Source organism: Sprattus sprattus, assembly GCF_963457725.1.
Source record: "Sprattus sprattus genome assembly, chromosome: 10".
Lineage (NCBI taxonomy): Eukaryota > Metazoa > Chordata > Actinopteri > Clupeiformes > Clupeidae > Sprattus > Sprattus sprattus.
Genome location: NC_137908.1, coordinates 21,796,577 through 21,817,795, shown reverse-complemented (window position 1 = coordinate 21,817,795; position 21,219 = coordinate 21,796,577). Strand labels below are relative to the sequence as shown.

General features: G+C 40.9%; 1 protein-coding gene across 1 annotated transcript in view; it reads left to right on the top strand.

The window, feature by feature from the left end:
* Window positions 1–21,219, top strand: part of flnba (filamin B a) — a 60,119-nt gene that overhangs the window by 7,021 nt on the left and 31,879 nt on the right. The window contains exons 2-8 of the mRNA XM_080846017.1: window positions 11,200–11,448; window positions 11,681–11,778; window positions 12,483–12,630; window positions 15,836–15,954; window positions 18,012–18,086; window positions 18,180–18,342; window positions 18,611–18,811. Of these exons, the coding sequence (XP_080702143.1) occupies window positions 11,200–11,448; window positions 11,681–11,778; window positions 12,483–12,630; window positions 15,836–15,954; window positions 18,012–18,086; window positions 18,180–18,342; window positions 18,611–18,811 (1,053 nt within the window). The remainder of the gene's footprint in view (window positions 1–11,199; window positions 11,449–11,680; window positions 11,779–12,482; window positions 12,631–15,835; window positions 15,955–18,011; window positions 18,087–18,179; window positions 18,343–18,610; window positions 18,812–21,219) is intronic.

The following is a 21,219-nucleotide window of genomic DNA, read 5'->3' as shown; positions in this document are numbered from 1 at the left end:
CTAATCAGCAGAAACCCCACCCCAACAGCCTGACCTGGGGCTGTTCTCGATGTACACATTTTTCAGATGCCTTCACTCTGTTACCAGAGCTGTACCTCACTTTAGGACCAAATACAGGACCTGCAGCATTATGTCTGTGTGTGCCTGCCTGTCTAAACCATGTTTACAAGCACACTAAAGATGGAAATGAACTTTGTGTAAATATCAGCTTGAGGTGGTCAGAGAGGCAATTTGGGTTTGTGTTTTTGGCTGTTGTGGCCTTGGCCCCCTGAAACTGATAGGACCCTCGAACGGAGCTGTGCTGGCGCTCCGCATTAAGGATGGAAGCACTTTATGAGTGCTTTATGGAGTATTGTGTCCTTTAGTGATTCTGAATCACCCAATGGCCATTATTAATATGTAATGATTCAAATTAGACAGGGCAGGAATTTGTATGCATTAGTGTACAAAAAGAGTAAACTTGGAACAATGATCACCAATTCTTCATGTGTGAGTGTTTTCAGTGCTGTTAATTGTGGAGTTATAACTTAAGATTTGCGGATTCCTATGCAAAGATTTTCTGCCCGCCACATCATTTATTGTGATTACATTGGAGTTAAATGACTTAGCCTAAGTAGTCTAGGAATATAATAGGGAGAAAGCTTCAAAGGTGCTGTATATCTTCCAAAAAGAGGGGCAAGTCAATGGAAGAGCAGCACATTTTCTCTGCCCGTTTAGTTTTCCATGTGGATGTGTGCTTGCTGTAGGAGTCTTCCAATGCATGCCTACTAGTCTGATCTGTTGGATTTAAACCCAATTGCAGCATTTTATCGTGAGCAGTGTGTTTTTGAAAATGTATTTTCATAAACAAATCAACACTTTTTATGTTTTGTTTTGTTTGTTTCTGTTGTGAAGTTGCAGCCAATGTACATTCCCTTATTAAATGTGACATTACGCTCCAAAAGTTTGGAAACGCCCAAAAATAAATGGAGATTTTAAAAATGTTTGCATAGTTCTCTATTTTATGCTTAAAATGTATTGATGTAACTCGCCATTATCAATAACGACACTGTCAATACATTTTTATGACATAACAATATGTCGACTTCTAAGTCAGACTTCTAACTTATGGCAGCTGTGAGGCCTGATTAGTAGATAAACCTAACAATCTCTATTTTTGACCTTTTAAAATTGTGCACTTCTGAAAAACTGGTCTGATCCCTTCTGATCCTGATCCCTTCACATGTAGACACATGGGGTTGGTCCCTCTTAGCCAGTAAGTGCATTCTGACTGCAACTTGGGTTTATCTGATGGCAAGAGTGATAGTGAAAAACTCAGACCAAGAAAGTGTCCTTTGTCCATTTGAGCCATCAGTCAGCTGTGTCATACAAAGGTGTGTAGTGAGGGTATACTTTCCTCTAGGCTAGGCTAGTTTTGATGTGCTTTGTATTCCCACACAAAGGGGGGGTCTTCTAGGGTTACATTTACCTCTATAGAAGAACTCTGTAAAGTTATCAGAGTGCGTAACCCAACACCAGTCAAGAATGCCTGCCACTAGCTATCTGCCAAGCCTTTAATGCCACATTAGGTTTACACAGAAATACCCCAGCAAGAGCATTGTGCTCTTTGATGCCTTGATGATTTTTCATGTTTTGTTTTTCATTTGAGAACCAGTGCACGAGTTACTTGTGTGGTTCGTATAAAGATAATGCTCATGCTGGTCACTTTGTCGCCATCCGCATTGCCATTTTGGCAAGTTGATAGTGGTTTATTGTCAACAAACAAGGCACTGTTTTCTACTACTCCTTGTCAGGGCAATAGCAGTGACTTATGCGCCTTAGCTCCATCTAAATATGTCTTGGGTTTGATAAAAGGTTTAGTACTCTAAACAACTGAACCCTGTTGCAATTGGCTAACACATACTATTTAGATGTATTTATTTACATCTTTCTTTGTGTGACTCCCATCTGTGTTACGTAGTTCACCAGCAACTTTACATGTTGCTAAAAATCATTACTGTAACTGTGTGTAGGAAGGCTCTGCCCTGGTTTGTGTGGTGAATAAAGGATGAGGTAAATGCTGGGGAGGACTGACGCTGTGGCCGAGCGAGGTTCCCCTTGGCCCAGCAGTCAGAGGCTCTGTGGTGGCAGAGGGTACCAATTACAAGTGCAGTAGAAGAGGCTGAAAGAGGAGAGGGATCAGTTAAAGGCAAGATGCTAATCACTTTCCTCTTTAAACCAAGTCCCTTATGAGCTTTCCAGAACTGGCCACTTAAAATCTACTAAGTAAGTGTAGTAAAACCAAGAGACCCATCCCAAATGCTTTCATCTTGTAAAATAGGTTATTGACAGGCACGATATCCTGCTTTAGCTTGGCAATTTTTTTGCGCCCTTGTGTTAATCATTTTTTTTATGGTGAAGAGAGGAGGATTTGAAGCATACACAGTGCAGGTATATCTCTCATTGAACTCAAACGGGAGATGAACTTCAATTCCCAGCTCAGCAGTGAGCCAATCCTCCAGCCTCCGCTAATGATCCCCAGATGCCATCACGCAGTGACCAATAAGAAAGCTCTTCCAAATGTAGAGAGGGAATAAGGAAGCGTGGGCCAAAGAGCTCTGATCGATCACAATAGAGACCTAGAGATCAACTTCTTTCAGAACCCTGTATCTCCTCCAGACACCCACACAACTCCCTCTTTGACTGAAAGTGTGTAATTGAGATTTATGCCATAAACCATTTAAACCATCTGGTGGCCTTCCAGCAACTAAATGGGAACATCTTACATGCTTTCACCAGGAGTGATGTCATCTCCTTGAAATAACTGTGCTGTAATGAAGAGGAGTGGAGATCACAAATGGAAAACATTGGCGTTCCTGGGAATTGCACTACAGCATAGATGAAAGGGAGTTGATGTTCACATCAGAATGCAAAGGCATGATGTGATTGCAGGGGAGGATGGGGGGCGGGGGGGTGGAAAAGCCATGTAAGGCCAGTGCCTTGCCCAGGAGAACAAGCCTGGCAGCATGTTTCTGTTTTAATTTCTCCTGTTCAGTGGGAGTAAAAAAAAATCATAGGCTGGAGGAAGGGCTTATTAAACAGCCCGTCACATCCTGGATCCCACTGCAATCAGAACAGTGTGCCTCCGCACACGTACAGCTCATGGCTTTACCTACCTTTCCATACACTCTAAAGCCATTAGTTGAACAAAAGTGCAATCCTTGTACTTATTGTCAAAAAACAACTTATCCAGGTGCTCCTTTTTCTCAGTCTCAAGATCCTCCTCATATTTCCCTTCCGAAATTTCAAGTAAAATGCCTAATGATGTAAATTTGCAGTAATTTGAGCAAAAGGCTCGTTAGTCTAATGGATTTTAATTCGGGGAAGGGGGGTGGGGCATTCTGATTTGGAATGCAGATTCTTCTGGTGAGATCAGGGGCTCCATGCTGAAGCTCGCCTTCTCTGTTGTTCCTCAAGTGCTATGGTAAGCACAGATTCGTAATGGCCTGTAATTGGGGGGTAGTGTTTTTCTGTCTTGTTTTATGTATGTGTTTGTGCATGTGTGCCATTCGACATCATTGTCATTGTTCTCCAGATGGTTTCATGTCCGTCTTGCCTGACTTTGTCCATGGCTGAGTAAAAGCCACATGGCTGTGAATGGCCTGACTGGACTACTAATAGGGGCTTCAGGGTGAAACACTTTGTTCTGGGCCCTCTCTTGTTGGCTGAGAAGTGCTTGGTATGACCTCATGCTAGAAGAATGTCCTTCACTAGGTACAAACCCACAGGGGCCTTCCCCAGACTGTCCCTGATGATGTCACTATTAGTATCCCAGCCTGGGAGAAGAGAAGGCACAGATGCCAGATATGACACCTTTCCTGAATTAATTAATTATTGAATGGTTTGCATTTTTCCGGATATACTCACAGCATTAGTCACTAATTGTTCTTTTTGCGTGTGATTGTTAATGATGTTGCTCTGAAGGATTTACTGTAACCCTATTTGTGTAACACAGAAAAGCCCAGTTTCCACATATTATTACCACCACTCCGTGTGGGAATATTTAACCAGAGGGTTTACCGTCAGCTTTGTGTTACACTGTTCTACTGAGCACCAATAGGAGTAATTATCTTGCAGATCACTTATAAGGAACCTCCTGTGGTTTCACCCAGCTGTTGAGTTATGACTTCAGCGCTGAGGCAATGTGTAAAACCACAGGAAATAACCAGTGTGAGCTGTTTGGATGAATCAGTGTAATTTTCCCCCAAATTCAAATTAAGTGATTTTAAGGCGTCTAGTGTATGCAGTAAGGGGAATGGGAAAGGGGTTGATGCCGGTGTCTTGTCTTCATAGAAATAAAGTGTGAAATGTAACCTACTGACAGTGTGGACAATGGGCCTTGTGCTATTCTCCTACATTGGAATTCAGTGTCCCACAATGTAGGCTGTCCTCTATTTATGGATGTGCATTAAGTGTGCTGCTGAACAAACGCTGCTCTGTTTCAGGCACTCAGTTATTCGCCATTAAAATCCCCGTTCATTATCCTCGGACAACTCTTGCATGCTTTTTTTTTTTCTTTTCCTTTCTCTGAGTTTCGGCTGGGTAGCCTGGGTGGCGTGACTGCTCCCCTTAGCAGGTTTAGAAGAGGAGTCCCAGTTGCAGTTGGACTGCACAGCTATACACAGCTCTGTACCTTTGCTGTTCATAGAGATTCCTAGTCTGAAGCTGCAGTTACATTATCCTATACTTAAACATTCTTGGGCCAGTTGAAGTCCGTTAGGAATTTAACTAGTTGGGCAGGAAAAACCTGATTTGACACATTACTAAGTGCACATAAAATGAGGACATCGATTCATACTACAGTTTGTCACTAATAAAACAAAATGTCCTCAGGGGTTATTTTTTACTCTTTGTGAAACCACAGGATGCATCCTGTTTTTAACCAACAGGTGCATCCAGGAATAAACTAATCTGTTTTCCACAGGAAAAAAGGGGACAAGAAGGTACACTCCCATTTACTTGGGACAGTCTTGTTTTAGAAAGCAGGGCTGAAAGCAAGCCTGATTAACACATCAATTAAAGGGAACGTTGGGACTTTTTTTTGGATTTAAAGAATCTTTGTTAATACTACAAGTCATATTTCCCTTTTTAGACTTGTGTGTCTTTGAGAGACAGTGTACAGTCAATAGTATTTTACTGTTGAAGTAGGTGAATGGGAGGAATCTTCTGGAATATATTGCATGTCCTGAGTTCACATCTCTGTCGATGGTTTGGAACTGGAATGACTGTGGGAGTTATCTGAGGAATTATTTCATAATCCCTCTCTTTCCCTTTTTTCTTCCTCTTCCTTTACTTGTTTTTTTAAACCCCCTCGGTCTGGAGTGTAGCGAATGTTCCCCAGTGGAGATGTAGAGCAAAAGCAATGCATGACCAGATTACCTGATGGGATGCTTTTTAAAACTGTAAAAACTAAAAGAACTCCGTCAATTATTAGTAATGACCGCAATGCCCAATGTTCAGCAAGTACCTTGTCCAGAGATTGCATTCTAGTTGAATGGTGCGTTCTCTTTGTCTTGCGAAACTTTAAGCGTCATGTAAGGATGAGTGACTCATTTGATTGATTCTTCAGGTGGGCACAGATTATAGAACGTACCTGAACACCTGCCAGATTACCCAAGATCGTTCATCTGGCATGGATGATTATATACTAGCGACTGTTGTTTGTGAGTTAGTCATCATGTTTGTGTGACTGTGCGTGTGTCATGGCTGTCACTGTGGAGGAATGATAATTATCATGAGGCAGATTGATGGTGAAGGAGTTTGACTCATCAGGGGAAACGGGTGTTTTTTCCCCTTGACAGGTCAAAAACATCTCTGCCTTGAGGGCTCAGATGCTTTCTACTTACAGCTTGGTTTACATAAACCTTCTGAAACCCCTTCTGTGACTTCAGGGACTGCTTTTGTCACTCAGGTATTCAGAGAGTTATGGGACAAACACACGCATACGCACAAGACACAAAGACACACACACATACTTGCCATTGTCTGTACATTTTTATATTGGTATATTGAATATCTACCACTGATGTAGATTTTAGACACTCCACTTCATATCAACAGTGCAACATACACCTATGCAACTTGTGTATTGTTGGTAAAAATACATTTCTATTGTATTTGGAGCTCAGATGGAAGTTATGGTCTCAACAGCTGGCTTGGTCCTGTGAAGTGAAAGCTCCCTTTTGACCTTGATAAGGCATTCTGAATGTCAGAAGTGTTGGAACCGGTCCTGCCCTGCCCCTCCCCTCCCTCTGGCTTTAGCTTCAAGTATCGATGTTGTGTCGTGTGTACTCATGGAAACAAAACATAACAAATGAGGCAGTGAAACTTCAAATTCCCCACTTCACCTGGCTTCAGAAAACTGATACAAAAATGTTATGTATTGATTAAGTAATTTCATCAGTTCATTTTGATGGGCATTTTGGGGCTACAGAGGACATCATGGTCCCAAAATATACTGGTCATTTCTTTGTTCATTGTTTCTGTAGTATCTGTTAGATACTCATTGAATTGCCCCGTTTCATTGATACTCACTTTGTTTTACTCTCTTCTGAACAAACCTGCTTGTAAATGTCCTGTGTTTAGTCTGCCTCATCCACGGGCAAAAGTGCCAGACCTAGTATAACGGTGCTTTGTCATGGCATACAGTGCCTAGTCCAGCAGGTGCATTTATGGCTCTTGCTTTCCTTGGGAGACATGTCTCTATGGGCATCCTACCCTCGCTTTGTTATGAGCCTTCAAAGACATGTCTGACTTGTATCATTAGAGATCAGTGAAGTTCAACCCTGATTTTGGAAGCGTGCGAGCACGCATGTGTCTGGTTTGCCTGGCCTTTAGGGATTGGAAGTTGTTTCAACTCCTTAAAGTTTACCGTCTCATGTCTCTGCAACGTCATCTTTACTCTCTTAATCACTGATAAGGAAAGGTGCCACAGTGATTGCTGCGTTTGTCAAATATTAATACAGTTACTGATAACGGTTCTCACTGCCAATTGTGCTTTCAAAACTTGCCACGCCTAATTGTTCATGCATGATGTCATTTATTTTTGCTTTTAAAGCAATGAGTGCTCATATAATCTTAAATCATATTTTTGTCATGGGTTACAGTCATTTGGAATGTTTAAATAACTCTATACAAATCAAACAGAAGACAATATACTTCCAGGTAGATAATTCAGTTTTGTTGGACTAAATGTTTATTCACCTGTTTGCAGAAATGTTGCAGAATTCTTATTAGTAGACTACATTCGGATGTGTTCTTCTACATTCAGATGGATATTGTGCGATTCTGTTGGTTCCCTCCTTTCTGACCTCATCACACATGGAATGGTACCAAGGGAAGGGATGGGGCAGTGATGGAAGAAAGCTGAAACAATGGAACAATAATTTTTCCCAACAGCTACAAGCCCTATAAATCCAGCAGGGTGTTTAAAAAAAAAAAAAAAAAAACATCAGATCCAATGTCCCATTGGTTTGTTTCAGTCTTTTATATGCACTTTACTTTTATGCTTCATAGTTTTGGCTTGGAGGGCCCTGGGCTTGGCGTTGTTAAAATGCCCTAGCTCTTTCTCCCCATAGTGGACAACAGAGAAACTCTCATCTCGCAAATTATCTTTCTGTTTGTTTGTCCACATTTTCTCTGTTCATTGCTCGCAAGCTCATCTTTGAGCCTAATGTGTGTGTGTGTGTGTGTTAAGAGAAAGCAAGAGCCACACTTAAGATCAGGGAATCATGGGGTTTGTCCTGCCTCCTCTTAAGTTCTCCCCATAGACGTATTTTGGAGACTAGTTTTTCGACACCGCCTATCTATTGGACAATTAAATCCATTAGCAGGTGTTTGATCTTTATGGCAACTGGCAAATGTTAAAGGGAATTCTCCTGGCCCAAGTTCTGCCTTTTCCCTGGGCTATCCTCACAAACACACTGCACCTGCAGGTAGACTATAGATCCATCACTGTCCACAACTCTCTCATCTCCAAACCAAAACATCACATGGATACACTGAATATGTGTGCTTCATAGCTCAGAGTATGTCTCAACGTTTAGACGTAACTTTGGATGGAGCTACAATCTGTAATGCATTATGTTCCATGAGTGGTGATAAGTATCAGTTGTAGATTGAATCTGTTGATTTTGTAATGTAGAGAATAATATTCTTAATACAAATATTAATAATTATAATAATAATATACGTTTTTATGTATACAGCACTGTAAGGAGCAGATAGGAGTTGGTCAAATGTAGGTCATGGGTTGAATGATGAAGGACTCACTTATTGGTTAATTAAAAACATATAAGTTGAGATGTTGGAAAACATACAGTACCTCATCAAGTCATCATCGCCATGTCTTCTGTTCTCTGCTTTTTATGTCACCCAAAAACGTGTGTGCATGCTTTTAAATCAGTGTTGAAGTGTATTTTTATATTCGGATAAATATTTTGGTTAAGTGCCCTATCCTCCAATTTTTTTAATGGCTATCTCGGTCAAGTCTATATTGACAGTTAAAACTGAGCCCTGCTTGTAGTGTTGTTGTGTCTGTGCCAATGACAACACTTTCACAGCCCAGCACTCAGTCAAGGGAAGCAAGTTCCATCTGCCTCCCTCGCCCTTTCTGCTCCTCAGTTTGACCCCCTTGAACTGTGGGCTTCTATGGCAACAGCCTCAATAATTGGAGCACTCCATGCAGACGTACACTCTTGTGTCCTGGCCAGAATGAGGGGGGAACAAGCTTTTCATGTATAGGCTAAAAGCTGCCAGGTTTGGGAAAGAGTGACCAGGTGCTTCATTATGGAAAGGATGTTCTAAGAAATTCTTTCTATACTCGTGTGAGGGATATGTACATGGTCCTTGTTAAAACACAAGACTGATCTGCTGGACTGTAGCTATTATTTCTTAATCCAATGAATAAAATGTAAACTTTCACCTCTGTAAACTTGAATTTATACAGAATCTAAACCGTTCACTTTAAATGTATCAGACGACGTGAGTGTCCCCTACTAGGTCATTAAAGAGCCTACCTTCCCAATAAACCGTTTAACTTATATATTTTTAAGAATATTTAGCTCCTCACCAGGGGGCACTCAGAATGTGTGCTCATGTATGACACAAGATTCTAAACCGTCAAGTCATCTGCATGTCTTTTAAACTTGACTAGGCCCAAAATTGAAAAATCACTGTTGTTAACTGCCCTTTTGCATTACCATTAGTAGTCATGACTGTCATGAGTCCATGTAGAATTATGCACCATACATGTATCACTTATTCACTCACTGACTTACGAGGGCAAAGCCATGGACTATTCTTCCAGTAGTGAGTTTATCCCCTTATGTAAAATATATAGTAACTGAATCCTGATTGAGGTCACATTAAGCAGCTTTAAGGGGGATTTTTGTCTGAGTATGAAGTATAGGCCTAATTAATCATTCCCCCCAGCCTGCTGATACATAGTTGGCACTACAAAGGAAATCAAATCCACTCAGTCCAAGGTCTGCGTGTGTGTGTGTCCCTGACTGCTTGTAGCACAGGTCGACAGACCAGTTTTGCAGTTTCATGCATGGATAATAGTCTCCTGTGTACATTTATTCTTTCCTTTTAATATTTCTCATTCTAGTGTTTTTGCTGTTTTTGCTCTAGTGTTTAGCCATATTATTAGGAGTCTCCTGCCCCTTTCTCTCACTTACAGCCACTCTGTGTTCAGTGTAGTTGTATTGAAACCCAGAGGTAGCAGTGAAGGCATGTATTACGCTTTAAAACAGGATGTGATTCCACAGCACAGAGCAGAGGACACAGTCCACACACACACACACACACACACACACACATTGTCAGTGTAGGTGGGGCTCAATATAGTAAATATAGTTCCACCACAGGCCAGGCAAGTGGGCCTTTGTTCTACATCTCCCTTGTACATATGTATGCTTCAGTGATTTAGTCCTTCAACCCCTTTTGTTTCACTTTGGCAATACATTTAATGTCCAACTTTACAATTTCCTCAAATGAGATGAACTAAAATCGTTTTGTCGGTCTCTTGATTTTGGTCTGTTGTGTAAAATACCATCCTGATTCACCTTGTCGGCTAGGAACAGTAAGGTTAAAGCTCAGCATGTATGGGGGAGTGTACATGGTACAGCCATGCTTGTGTGGGAGGTCATAGTAACACCTTTTCAATCAAGTCAAGACGCATTCATTCGTATAGCACATTTAAAGCCATCCTTTCCAGTCAAGGTGAATCAATTGACAATAAAGTAAAAGTAAAACAAGTGAAAAGATAAAAGTAGTAATAAGTAAATGGATAAGAGAAATACAAGCAGATACATAAAATCACAAATATGGTTGATGGAACAGAATAAAACCACCAAAACAATAAAAAAGTGTAACTAAAACGTGAAACTTCACCAAAAGCCAGACTGGCTAAGAACAAAAATAAAAGCCGGTCTCAAGACTCGACTAAATGCAGATTAAGGAATGCATCCCCTATTTAAAACCTGGGGAATGTCCATGTAAAAGTGAGTGCATTCTAGTTTTGAAAAATTGCAAGGCAGGCAGCAGGTCTAACCTACAATAGAAGAGTATTCCATAGTTTAGGACCAGTAAAATCTTGATCACCCAATAAAAGCTTATCTGAGCACCTTAAAGCCTCAGGAGACTTGAAATATAGGCTTGTAGCTTGGAGAGTGATGCCTGAGTAGAGTGCATTTAATTAATAGTTCAGTGTAGAAGATATAACCTAGCACTTACCACAGAATTCACCTGCCAAGGGGGGATTTATATAATGCAAGAACAGAAGGAGACCTAGAATCAGACCTTGTGGGACTTTACACAAGAGGAGCAACATTTTTACATTTTATGACCTCAATATTGACCACGAGATGAATAAAAGGCAAACCACTGAAATGCTATTCCCTGGAACTCTGATTGACTGAATAGGACAGTACCAAATAGCTCTGTAATTGATAAAAAAAACACCATCTCAAGGATTTTCGATAAAAGCATAGTGATTGATCTTGGACGGAGATTCTGGATAAACTGTCTGGGCATAGACGACAAAATGTTGTAGAAGTATTCTTAGACTGATGTACCCAAGCAGTTTAAATGATCTCTTTTATACCATTAGAGGAGACTGACCCCCCCCCCCCCCCCCTTCTGCTTGTTCTCCTGCAGATAGTAAGGCAATTGTGGATGGAAACCTTAAGCTTATCCTTGGGATGGTGTGGACGCTCATCCTGCATTACTCCATTTCTATGCCTGTTTGGGAGGATGAGGATGATGATGAGGCCAAGAAACAGACACCGAAGCAGAGGCTGCTGGGATGGATCCAGAACAAAGTGCCAGACCTGCCACTCGGCAACTTCAGTCGTGACTGGCAGGATGGAAAAGCCCTGGGTGCCCTGGTTGACAGTTGTGCCCCTGGTAAGTGGTCATGGCAGAGTAGATCGACAAACATAAGTCATAACATAAGGTAACGTGTACATGTAATCTGTGACCTTTGTGGTTTCTGTTTCTATGGAAAAGTTATTTTTAGAGCAAATCTAATAAGGAATTAGATATAAATAGCTGTTGTACAAAGCTCACCTAACCCTATATAATAAAATAATGTATGTGGTGCTATGGTTGATTTATGTGGTATTTGTGTTCACTACAGGTCTGTGTCCTGACTGGGAGACATGGGGTACAGGGAAACCTGTGGATAATGCTACTGAGGCCATGCAGCTGGCTGATGATTGGTTGGGAATCCCACAGGTGAACACCATGCTTTAACTTCAACACAATCTGACGTTCCCAAACCACACAGCACACCTGGTCAAATAGAGATGACTGGGGTCCTGTTTGTTCATCACTAATTACAACTAACAGCGACAGTATCGATTTATTTGGAGAGTTTATCTGATGGTGTCCTTGTACTCACTTTTCCAGTAAAAATGGTGGAAGCTGGCTTACCTGACCATTTGTTATGCATGTTGCTAAGATGTATTTACATCAGTTTTGAACCCTTCAGCTAGAGTTCATGTTATTTGCTTTAAGTGTTATGGTTTAAAAGAGGACATGAAAAAAGATTGCATAACAGTTTCTTTATTTGCTTTGGAGGTGGTAACTCCACTTTAAATGATATTCAATTTTCAAAAGCTAACCAAGCCATTTGTTCAGTGAAAGGTACTAGCCTTCATATCAAATACAAACCTACTCACTCATGAATAGTCCTATTCACACTTCCTCAAACAGGCAGCGTTACTCCTCTCTTAGGAATGTGAGGTCAGTCACCACACATCTCAGCCACACCTGTGTTGCACTTTGACCATGTGCTGTTCTTATGAAATGCCTGGTTTGACACTCTGAAATCCCTTGTTTGTCTGCCTTACAGAGAGCACCATTAACGCTATATTAGTTAGTGGTATCTGGCGTGCATTATCCATGTCAACCATGTTAACCATGTTGTATATCTTTAGGTGATTGCTCCAGAGGAGATCATCGACCCAAGTGTTGATGAGCAGTCGGTCATGACCTACTTGTCACAGTTCCCTAAGGCCAAGCTGAAGCCTGGAGCTCCTCTCAAACCCAAACTGAACCCCAAGAAAGTCAGAGCTTATGGCCCAGGTATTGTGTACCATCTGAATAGATTCAAGCCAACTGTTTCCTGTCCTACATACAGATGCTATATCAATAATAAGAAGCAGTGCTGAAATGGTGGCAAAAATCTTAGTTCAGAAGTTGAAAAGTTTTCATGTTGTGTTTGTAAAAGTGTGTTTTACGGTAAGTGTTACTTGGTTTGATACACACCGTGCTAGTTTCATTCTCACCCACACCACAGTGATTCAGAGAGTAGAAGTACCCTTGAAAACCACCAGGCCAGGACCAGGTCAACAGTAGGTCTGGATCAGTAATGAATGATGTATTTAAAAAAAAAAAAAAAAAGGAGTCAGCCAACGTTGCAAAGAGGTAAATGTGAGTAATTTAAAATAGGCAGAGCATTCTGACACTTTATTTATTTATTTATTTTTTCATGAAGTAAATTCCCTAGCTTCCATAGCCCAAGTGGCTTAACTTCTGGGTCTTATATTTAGCATGTGTAGAAATAAGTCTCTCTCTTCAAATTAGTCTTTTATTGAAAGTTGTGCCCTGTTCTTGTCACTGTAGTCCGGGCATTGGTGTAAAATGCATCAACATGGCAACTTGTCTAATTTGTGTTTGTGTGTCTGTTTTGTACACACATGCTTGCAGACCATCTTTTGAACTTGATGGTAGCCATAAACAACAGGATGTAAGGTTAAGTCCTGGCCTTAAGCCTCCTCCTCACAGTCATCCTGTGGCCTAAGTTGACTGTGGCGCATTACAAGGTACTGCCTGCTGGTGTTTAACAGCAGATCAGGCCGCTGCATGCCTCTATTATCCTGATCAGTGATTGTATGGACATGTATGAAACTTGTGCACTGGCTAAATGAAAATCAAACTCTGACTGCCAAGATAAGCAATCAGATATGTGTACGTATGATTGGCCCTTGGTTAGTGCAAAATTTGGCAACCCCACTCAGCCCTCAAAATCAAAATGTGGTAGCTGTATCAGCCCACGCTTCACTGAAGTCAGAATGAAAAATATCACACACACGTTTAGTGTATTTGTACATTATTGTAAACAAAAGTCATTCTAGACTATCATATCTAAAAACTTTTTTTTTTATGGCAAGTAACGAAAGTTAGATGGGGAGTAAGGGATGATGTGAAATCCTCAGTTAGTGGTGTGGGAAAAAGATTTAATGCTGAGAGAGTTGAACAATGTAGTGCACTTATCATACATGCGCTATGATTTGGGGTTTAGGGGTATCCCAGGTTCACTGGTGTAATTGCTCAAACATTGTGAACACATGACCCAAAAGAAAGAAGTCTGTTATCTTAAATATGGGATTGTGGCACTGGCCTTCACCCTTGTTTCGAAACACAATGTTAGGAAATCCTCTGCCATTAGTGTTTGCCGCAACAATAGGGCCTGATGTACTAATTTAAATCAGCCGTAAATGGTTCAGGATCCTTGGCTGTGAATACGCCTGCAGCCTTTACTATGCGTCACTGACGCATCACTTACACATCAGGCTAATGTCAGTTTTGCTTGGCACCTACGTTAGAGTAGTGTTCTAAGACTCCTACGTTATAGTAGTGTTCTTAGACTCCTACGTTACAGTAGTGTTCTTAGACTCCTACGTTACAGTTCTGTTCTTAGACTCCTACGGTAGAGTAGTGTTATTAGACTCGTACGTTAGACTAGTGTTCTTAGACTCCTACGTTACAGTAGTGTTCTTAGACTCCTACGGTAGAGTAATGTTTTTAGACTCTTACGTTAGAGCAGTGTTCTTAGACGCGTATGTTAGAGTAGTGTTATTAGACTCCTACGTTACAGTAGTGTTCTTGGACTCCTACGTTACAGTAGTGTTATTAGACTCCTACGGTAGAGTACTGTTATTAGACTCCTACGTTAGAGTAGTGTTCTTAGACGCGTAGGTTAGAGTAGTATTCTTAGACTCCTACGTTAGATTAGTGTTATTAGACTCCTACGTTAGAGTAGTGTTATGAGACTTGTACGTTAGAATAGTGTTTTTAGACTCCTACGTTAGAGTAGTGTTATTAGACTCTTATGTTAGAGTAGTGTTTTTTGACTGCAAGCCTCTCTTGCCTGCTTGGGTCAAGCTGAGGAAAAGATTTGCTAGTTCTCTACAGGGAAATCCTCTCAGGCAGGGTGTCTTCTGTTTATTGTTCACTTTGAGAGACCACAGTGGAAGAACACCTGCTTAACTTATGGTAATGATGATTCTTAACAACATCACAACATGTTTATGTGCAGTAAACATTTTTCATATTGAAGGGCATGTGTGCTCATTGTTTTATTACAGTGCATGAAATGCCCTGTATTGTTATTCCTAGGCTTCTTCTTCTTCTTATTCTTGTTACCTTTTTCTGCGATTAATTCAGCCCGAACCGCTAAACGTAGAAACTTCATTCAAACTTTGTCGCGTAGGTCTTGTAAAGGACACTTATGCTATGTATTTTTCACTTTTCTAAACTTTATACTTTTTAAGTTATTAAAGAAAAACGAATCTAAATTTTCCCATTGACTTACATTGGGCCATTATGACATCATAATAGGGTAATTAAACTGGCTTGCACCTGTGCTTCACTGACACCTGCGGCAAGCCTCCAAGGGTCCTCTTCTCTCTGTACCTCTCCATTCAACTGTATAACTAGGAATATTAATAGACACCTTCCATACTCTACTTTTTTTTCTCTCTATCCCTCTCACTCTACTTTCTCTCACACTCCATCTCTCTGCTTCACTCTTTTTTTCTCCTTATTTCAATATTTTCACTCTCTCTTTACTGTCTTTATCCAGAGCCACTCTTGTTCACTCTTCTTTCCTTACTTTGTTTCTTCCTCTCTTCTTTCCTTTCTTCTTTCCTTCTTTCTACTCTTCTTTACTTTCTTCTTCCCTTCTTCCACTCTTCTTACCTTTTTCTTTTCTTCTTTCCTTCTTCCACTCTTCTTTCCTTCTTCCACTCTAATTTCCTTTCTTCACTCTTCTTTCCTTTCTTCTTCCCTTCTTCCACTCTTCTTTCTTTCTTCACTCTTCTTTCCTTTCTTCTTTCCTTCTTCAACTCTTCTTTCCTTCTTTTACTGTTCTTTCCTTTCTTCCTTCCTTCTTTCACTTTTCTTTTATTCGTTCTTTCTTAACTTTTGCATTTCATGCACTGGTATTTCCTTCAGGAAATGCATTTTCTAGTTTATTTATTTATTTATTTCTCTGATGTGTCTTAAGGAATTGAGCCTGTGGGGAACCGGGTGAGGAGCCCTGCTGTCTTCACTGTGGACGCCTTCAGTGCTGGCCAGGGTCAGGTCACCGTTTACATCGAGGACCCAGAGGGTACCAGGGAGGAGGTTAGCTCAACCATTTCCTGCATCCTTATAGAAGTCATCAACACTCCTTTGTATCTTCACTTGATCAGTATTGGCCTTTATGTATACAGGTTTTATGTTCCTATGTACAGGTGCATCTCAATATATTAGAATATCATCAAAAAGTTGATTTATTTCAGTAATTCTTTTCAAAAACTGAAACTCATATATTATATAGATTCATTTCACACAGACTGATATATTTCAAGTGATTATTTCTTTTAAATTTGATGATTATAACTGACAGCTTATGAAAACCCAAAATTCAGTATCTCAGAAAATTAGAATATTACTGACGACCGATAGAAAAAAGGATTTTTAACACAGAAATGTTGGACTACTGAAAAGTATGAACATGTACAGCACTCAATACTTGGTTGGGGCTCCTTTTGCATGAATTGCTGCAGCAATGCGGCGTGGCATGAAAGCAATCAGTCTGTGGCACTGCTGAGGTGTTATGGAAGACCAGGTTGCTCTGATAGTGGCCTTCAGCTCTTCTGTGTGTTTGGGTTTGTTGTCTCGCATCTTCCTTTTCACAATACCCTATAGAATCTCTATGGGTTTTAGGTCAGGCGAGTTTGCTGGCCAATCAAGCACAGGGATACCATGGTCCTTAAACCAGGTACTGGTACCTTTGGAAGTGTGTGCAGGGGCCAAGTCCTGATCTCCATAAAGCTGGTCAGCAGAGAGAAGCACAAAGTGCTCTAGAACTTTCTGGTAGATGGCTGCGCTGACTTTGGACCACACAGTGGACTAACACCAGCAGATGACATGGCACCCCAAACCATCACTGACTGTGGACACTTTACACTGGACATCAAGCAACTTGGATTCTGTTCCTCTCCTCTCTTCCTCCAGACTCCGGGACCTTGATTTCCAAATTAAATGCAAAATTGACTTTCATCTGAAAAGAGAACTTTGGACCACTGAGCAACAGTGCAGTCCTTTTTGTCCTTAGCCCAGGTGAGACGCCTCTGACGTTGTCTCTGGTTCAAGAGTGGCTTGACACAGGAATGCGACAGTTGAAGTCCATGTTCTAGATACGTCTGTGCGTGTAGGCTTTTGAAGCACTGACTCCAGCTGCAGTCCACTCCTTGTGAATCTCCCTTGAATGGGCTTTGTTTCACAATCCTCTCAAAGATGTCGTTATCCCTGTTGCTTGTGCACCTTTTTCTACCAAATTGTTTCCTTCCATTCAACTTCCCATTAATGTGCTTGGATACAGCACTCTGTGAACAGCATGCTTCTTTAGCAATGACCTTTTGTGTCTTACCCTTCTTGTGCAGGGTGTCAATGATCGTCTTCTGGACAACTGTCAAGTCAGCAGTCTTCCCCATGATTGTGTAGCCTACTGAACTAGACTGAGAGACCATTTAAAGGCTCAGGAAGCCTTTGCCGTTGTTTTGAGTTAATTAGCTGATTAGAGTGTGAAACCATTGGTCATCAATATGGAACTTTTTCACAATATTCTAATTTTCTGAGATACTGAATTTTGGGTTTTCATTAGCTGGCAGTTATAATAATGAAAATTTAAAGAAATAAACACTTTAAATAGATCAGTCTGTGTGTAAACAATCTATATAGTATATGAGTTTCACTTTTTGAATAGAATTACTGAAATAAATCAACTTTTCGATGATATTCTAATTTATTGAGATGCACCTGTATATATGTGTAGTACTTCTATGTTTAAAGTAGGACTGGTAGTGCTGATACTATTCTGATCCAGATTCAGTTCACCATTCAATAATCCGTGTTTTAACTATTATGATTTTAGGTCATTTATATTACCTACCCTTTAGTTGCTTAAAAAGCACTAGCCTGTCAAATGGCATGATGGATGTTGAACAGTAAGGTCATACCTTGCAGTATAGGACTCATCCAGTGATTTAGTTAAAGATTACAGCCTAATCACAGAGCTCACTTACTGCAGTGGTAGCACCAATCAGTAGTTAATAGTAATGTGTGGCAAGTTTTTAAATGCTGTAATATTGAGTTAATTGAATTTATCCTACAAGTATGGCACAATTATTTCCCAGGTAAAGGCTGTTCCCAATGAAGGCAAGAAGACCTTCAGCGTGACCTACATCCCACTAGTCATGGGATTGCACAAGGTGGGCAGAGTTCAGATCTGTACTTTCCTCTTTAGTGATTTTCATGATTATCAACATGAACTCAAAAATGTTTTTTTTTTGTGGTCCGTGCAGGTGACTGTGCTCTTTGCAGGCCAGCAAATACCAAAGAGCCCATTTGAAGTGAATGTGGATAAGGCCCAGGGAGACCCCACAAAGGTCACCGCTAAAGGGCCTGGACTTGAGCCAGTGGGCAATATTGCCAACAAGCCCACCTACTTTGACATCTACACTGCAGGTGCAATGAATCACCATATTATCTAAGTCTTTATAGTTATTCTGTGCTATGTTGCCTCATTCTGTTATTACAGATCTTGAATTTACTGACATACCAAAATGCTGCAACCTAAAAAGAACATATTGTTAAAATATCCTACATTATCGGACTGGATTAAGTTTTTGTTCTCCTAGAGAGCACCATGAACGGTTTTATTGCTTATTATTATAACAGAAAACGAAATGTTCCTGTGAAAATAGAGAAAGTGATTTTTGCGTCCTGACCACAGGGGCTGGAGTGGGTGATATCACCACTGTCATCAAGGACCCCATGGGCAACAAGAACACAGTAGAGGCCATCTTGGAGGACAAGGGAGACAGTGTGTTCCGCTGCACCTACCGGCCAATCCAGGCTGGCCCACACTCCATCACAATCACATTCGGTGGCATTGGCATCCCCAAAAGCCCCTTCACAGTCAACATTGGCCCAGGTACCCCACTCACATCTACCCCATAGTAGCCTTAATGTGGAGATTTGTCCTAGGCCCTCTAGGCTTACACACCATTGACAGATGTGTATAGAGCTGGCCCAGTGTTTTTAAAACCCTGGATTGTTCCCTGGATGAAAACATCCTTGTCCTGAGTTTCAGCATCATGGTTACTTATTGAGAACAGTGGGCACCTTGTACATGTAATGCTTTTAGAGAGGTACAGATCAAATTTGACCTGCATGAGGAACCTGGCCGGTTATGATATCATATTTACATTCCTCAAGTACATTTATATGTACAAAAAGGGCACGGACTAAAGCATCTTGTCATTTTTAATCAATAAGAAAAAAAAAAATTGCCCATGGTATCAGACAAATCAGTCTGTAATGTAATTTGTACTCTATATTAGTGAAAAATCAGTATAAGTACTTTTATCTGTGTTTCTGTAGTTTGGGTAATTCTTTACATGTGGATAGAGATGAGGATGGGAGGGGACTGGTGTTGAGTGGAGCACAGGAGAGGACAGGAGGGCTGGCACTGAGACAGAGGGCTTGTAAAACACCAAATTCCAACTCTGTGAGGCAGCTTTTCCGACACACAGCTCTCCACTCAAGCAATCCTTTCTCAGCACAGTGCTATAATTGATTTTCTTTAAAAAAAAATGTTAGTTGTTAATTGTAATTTTAAGGATATCTATCTGTTTAAATAGATCACATAAAAATAAACCTAAATGCCTACGCACACTGTACAAATCTCACAGAATTAAGCTTATGATGTTTGTCGTCCAATTCTCACATTTAATATTTACACAATGCAATCAGTTCCTCCTTACTAAATGATGCCAATGCGAGCAGAATCTCACCGTCTACCATGCTACCTTGAATATTGGAAATATACAGTCGTGGACAAAAGTTTTGAGAATGACACAAATATGCATTTTCGTGGCCAAAAGTTTTGAGAATGACACAAATATGCATTTTCACAAAGTTTGCTGCTTCAGAGTCTTTAGATATTTTTGTCAGATGTTACTATGGAAGACTGAAGTATAATTACAAACATTTAATAAGTGTCAAATATATAATATGATAAAGTCAATATGTGCAGTTTTGACCCTTCTTTTTCAAGACCTCTGCAATCTGCCATGGAATGCTGTCAATAACTTCTGGGCCACATCCTGACTGATAACGGCCCATTATTGCATAATCAATGCTTGGAGTTTGTCAGAAATAGTTTTTTTTTTTTTTTTTTGTCCACCCGCCTCTTGAGGATTGACCACAAGTTCTCAATGGGATTAAGGTCTGGGGAGTTTCCTGGCCAATGGACCCGAAATATCAATGTTTTGTTCCCTGAGCCACTTGGTTATCACTTTTGCCTTATGGCAAGGTGCTCCATCGTGCTGGAAAAGGCATTGTTCATCACCAAACTGTTCCTGGATGGTTGGGAGAAGTTGCCCTCGGAGGATGTTTTGGTACCATTCTTTATTCATGGCTGTGTTCTTAGGCAAAATTGTGAGCGAGCCCACTCCCTTGGCTGAGGAGCAATCCCACGCATGAATGGTATAAGGATGCTTTACTGTTGGCTTGACACAGGGCTGATGGTAGCGCTCACCTTGTCTTCTCCAGACAAGCTTATTTGCAGAGGCCCCAAACATTCGGAAAGGGGATTCATCAGAGAAAATGACTTTACCCCAGTCCTCAGCAGTCCAATCCCTGTGCCTTTTGCAGAATATTAGTCTGTCCCTGATGTTTTTCCTGGAGAGAATGGTTTCTTTGCTGCCTTTCTTGACACCAGGCCATCCTCCAAAAGTCTTCGCCTCACTGGGCGCGCAGATGCACTCACACCTGCCTGCTGCCATTCCTGAGCAAGCTCTGTGCTGGAGGTGAATTGATCCCGCAGCTGAATCATCTTTAGGAGACGGTCCTGGCGCTTGCTGGACCAAAACATCCTCTGAGAGCCACTTCTCCCAACCATCCAGGAACAGTTTGGTGATGAACAATGCCTTTTCCAGCACGATGGAGCACCTTGCCATAAGGCAAAAGTGATAACTAAGTTTGGTGTACCATTGGCCAGGAAACTCCCCAGACCTTAATCCCATTGAGAACTTGTGGTCAATCCTCAAGAGGCGGGTGAACAAACAAAAAAAAACTATTTCTGACAAACTCCAAGCATTGATTATGCAACAATGGGCCTCCATCAGTCAGGATGTGGCCCAGAAGTTAATTGACAGCATGCCAGGGCGGATTGCAGAGGTCTTGTAAAAAAGAAGGACATGCACATATTGACTTTTTGCATTAACTTCATGTAATTGCCAATAAAAGCCTTTGACACTTATTAAATGCTTGTAATTATACTTCAGTCTTCCAAAGTAACATCTGACAAAAATATCTAAAGACACTGAAGCAGCAAAC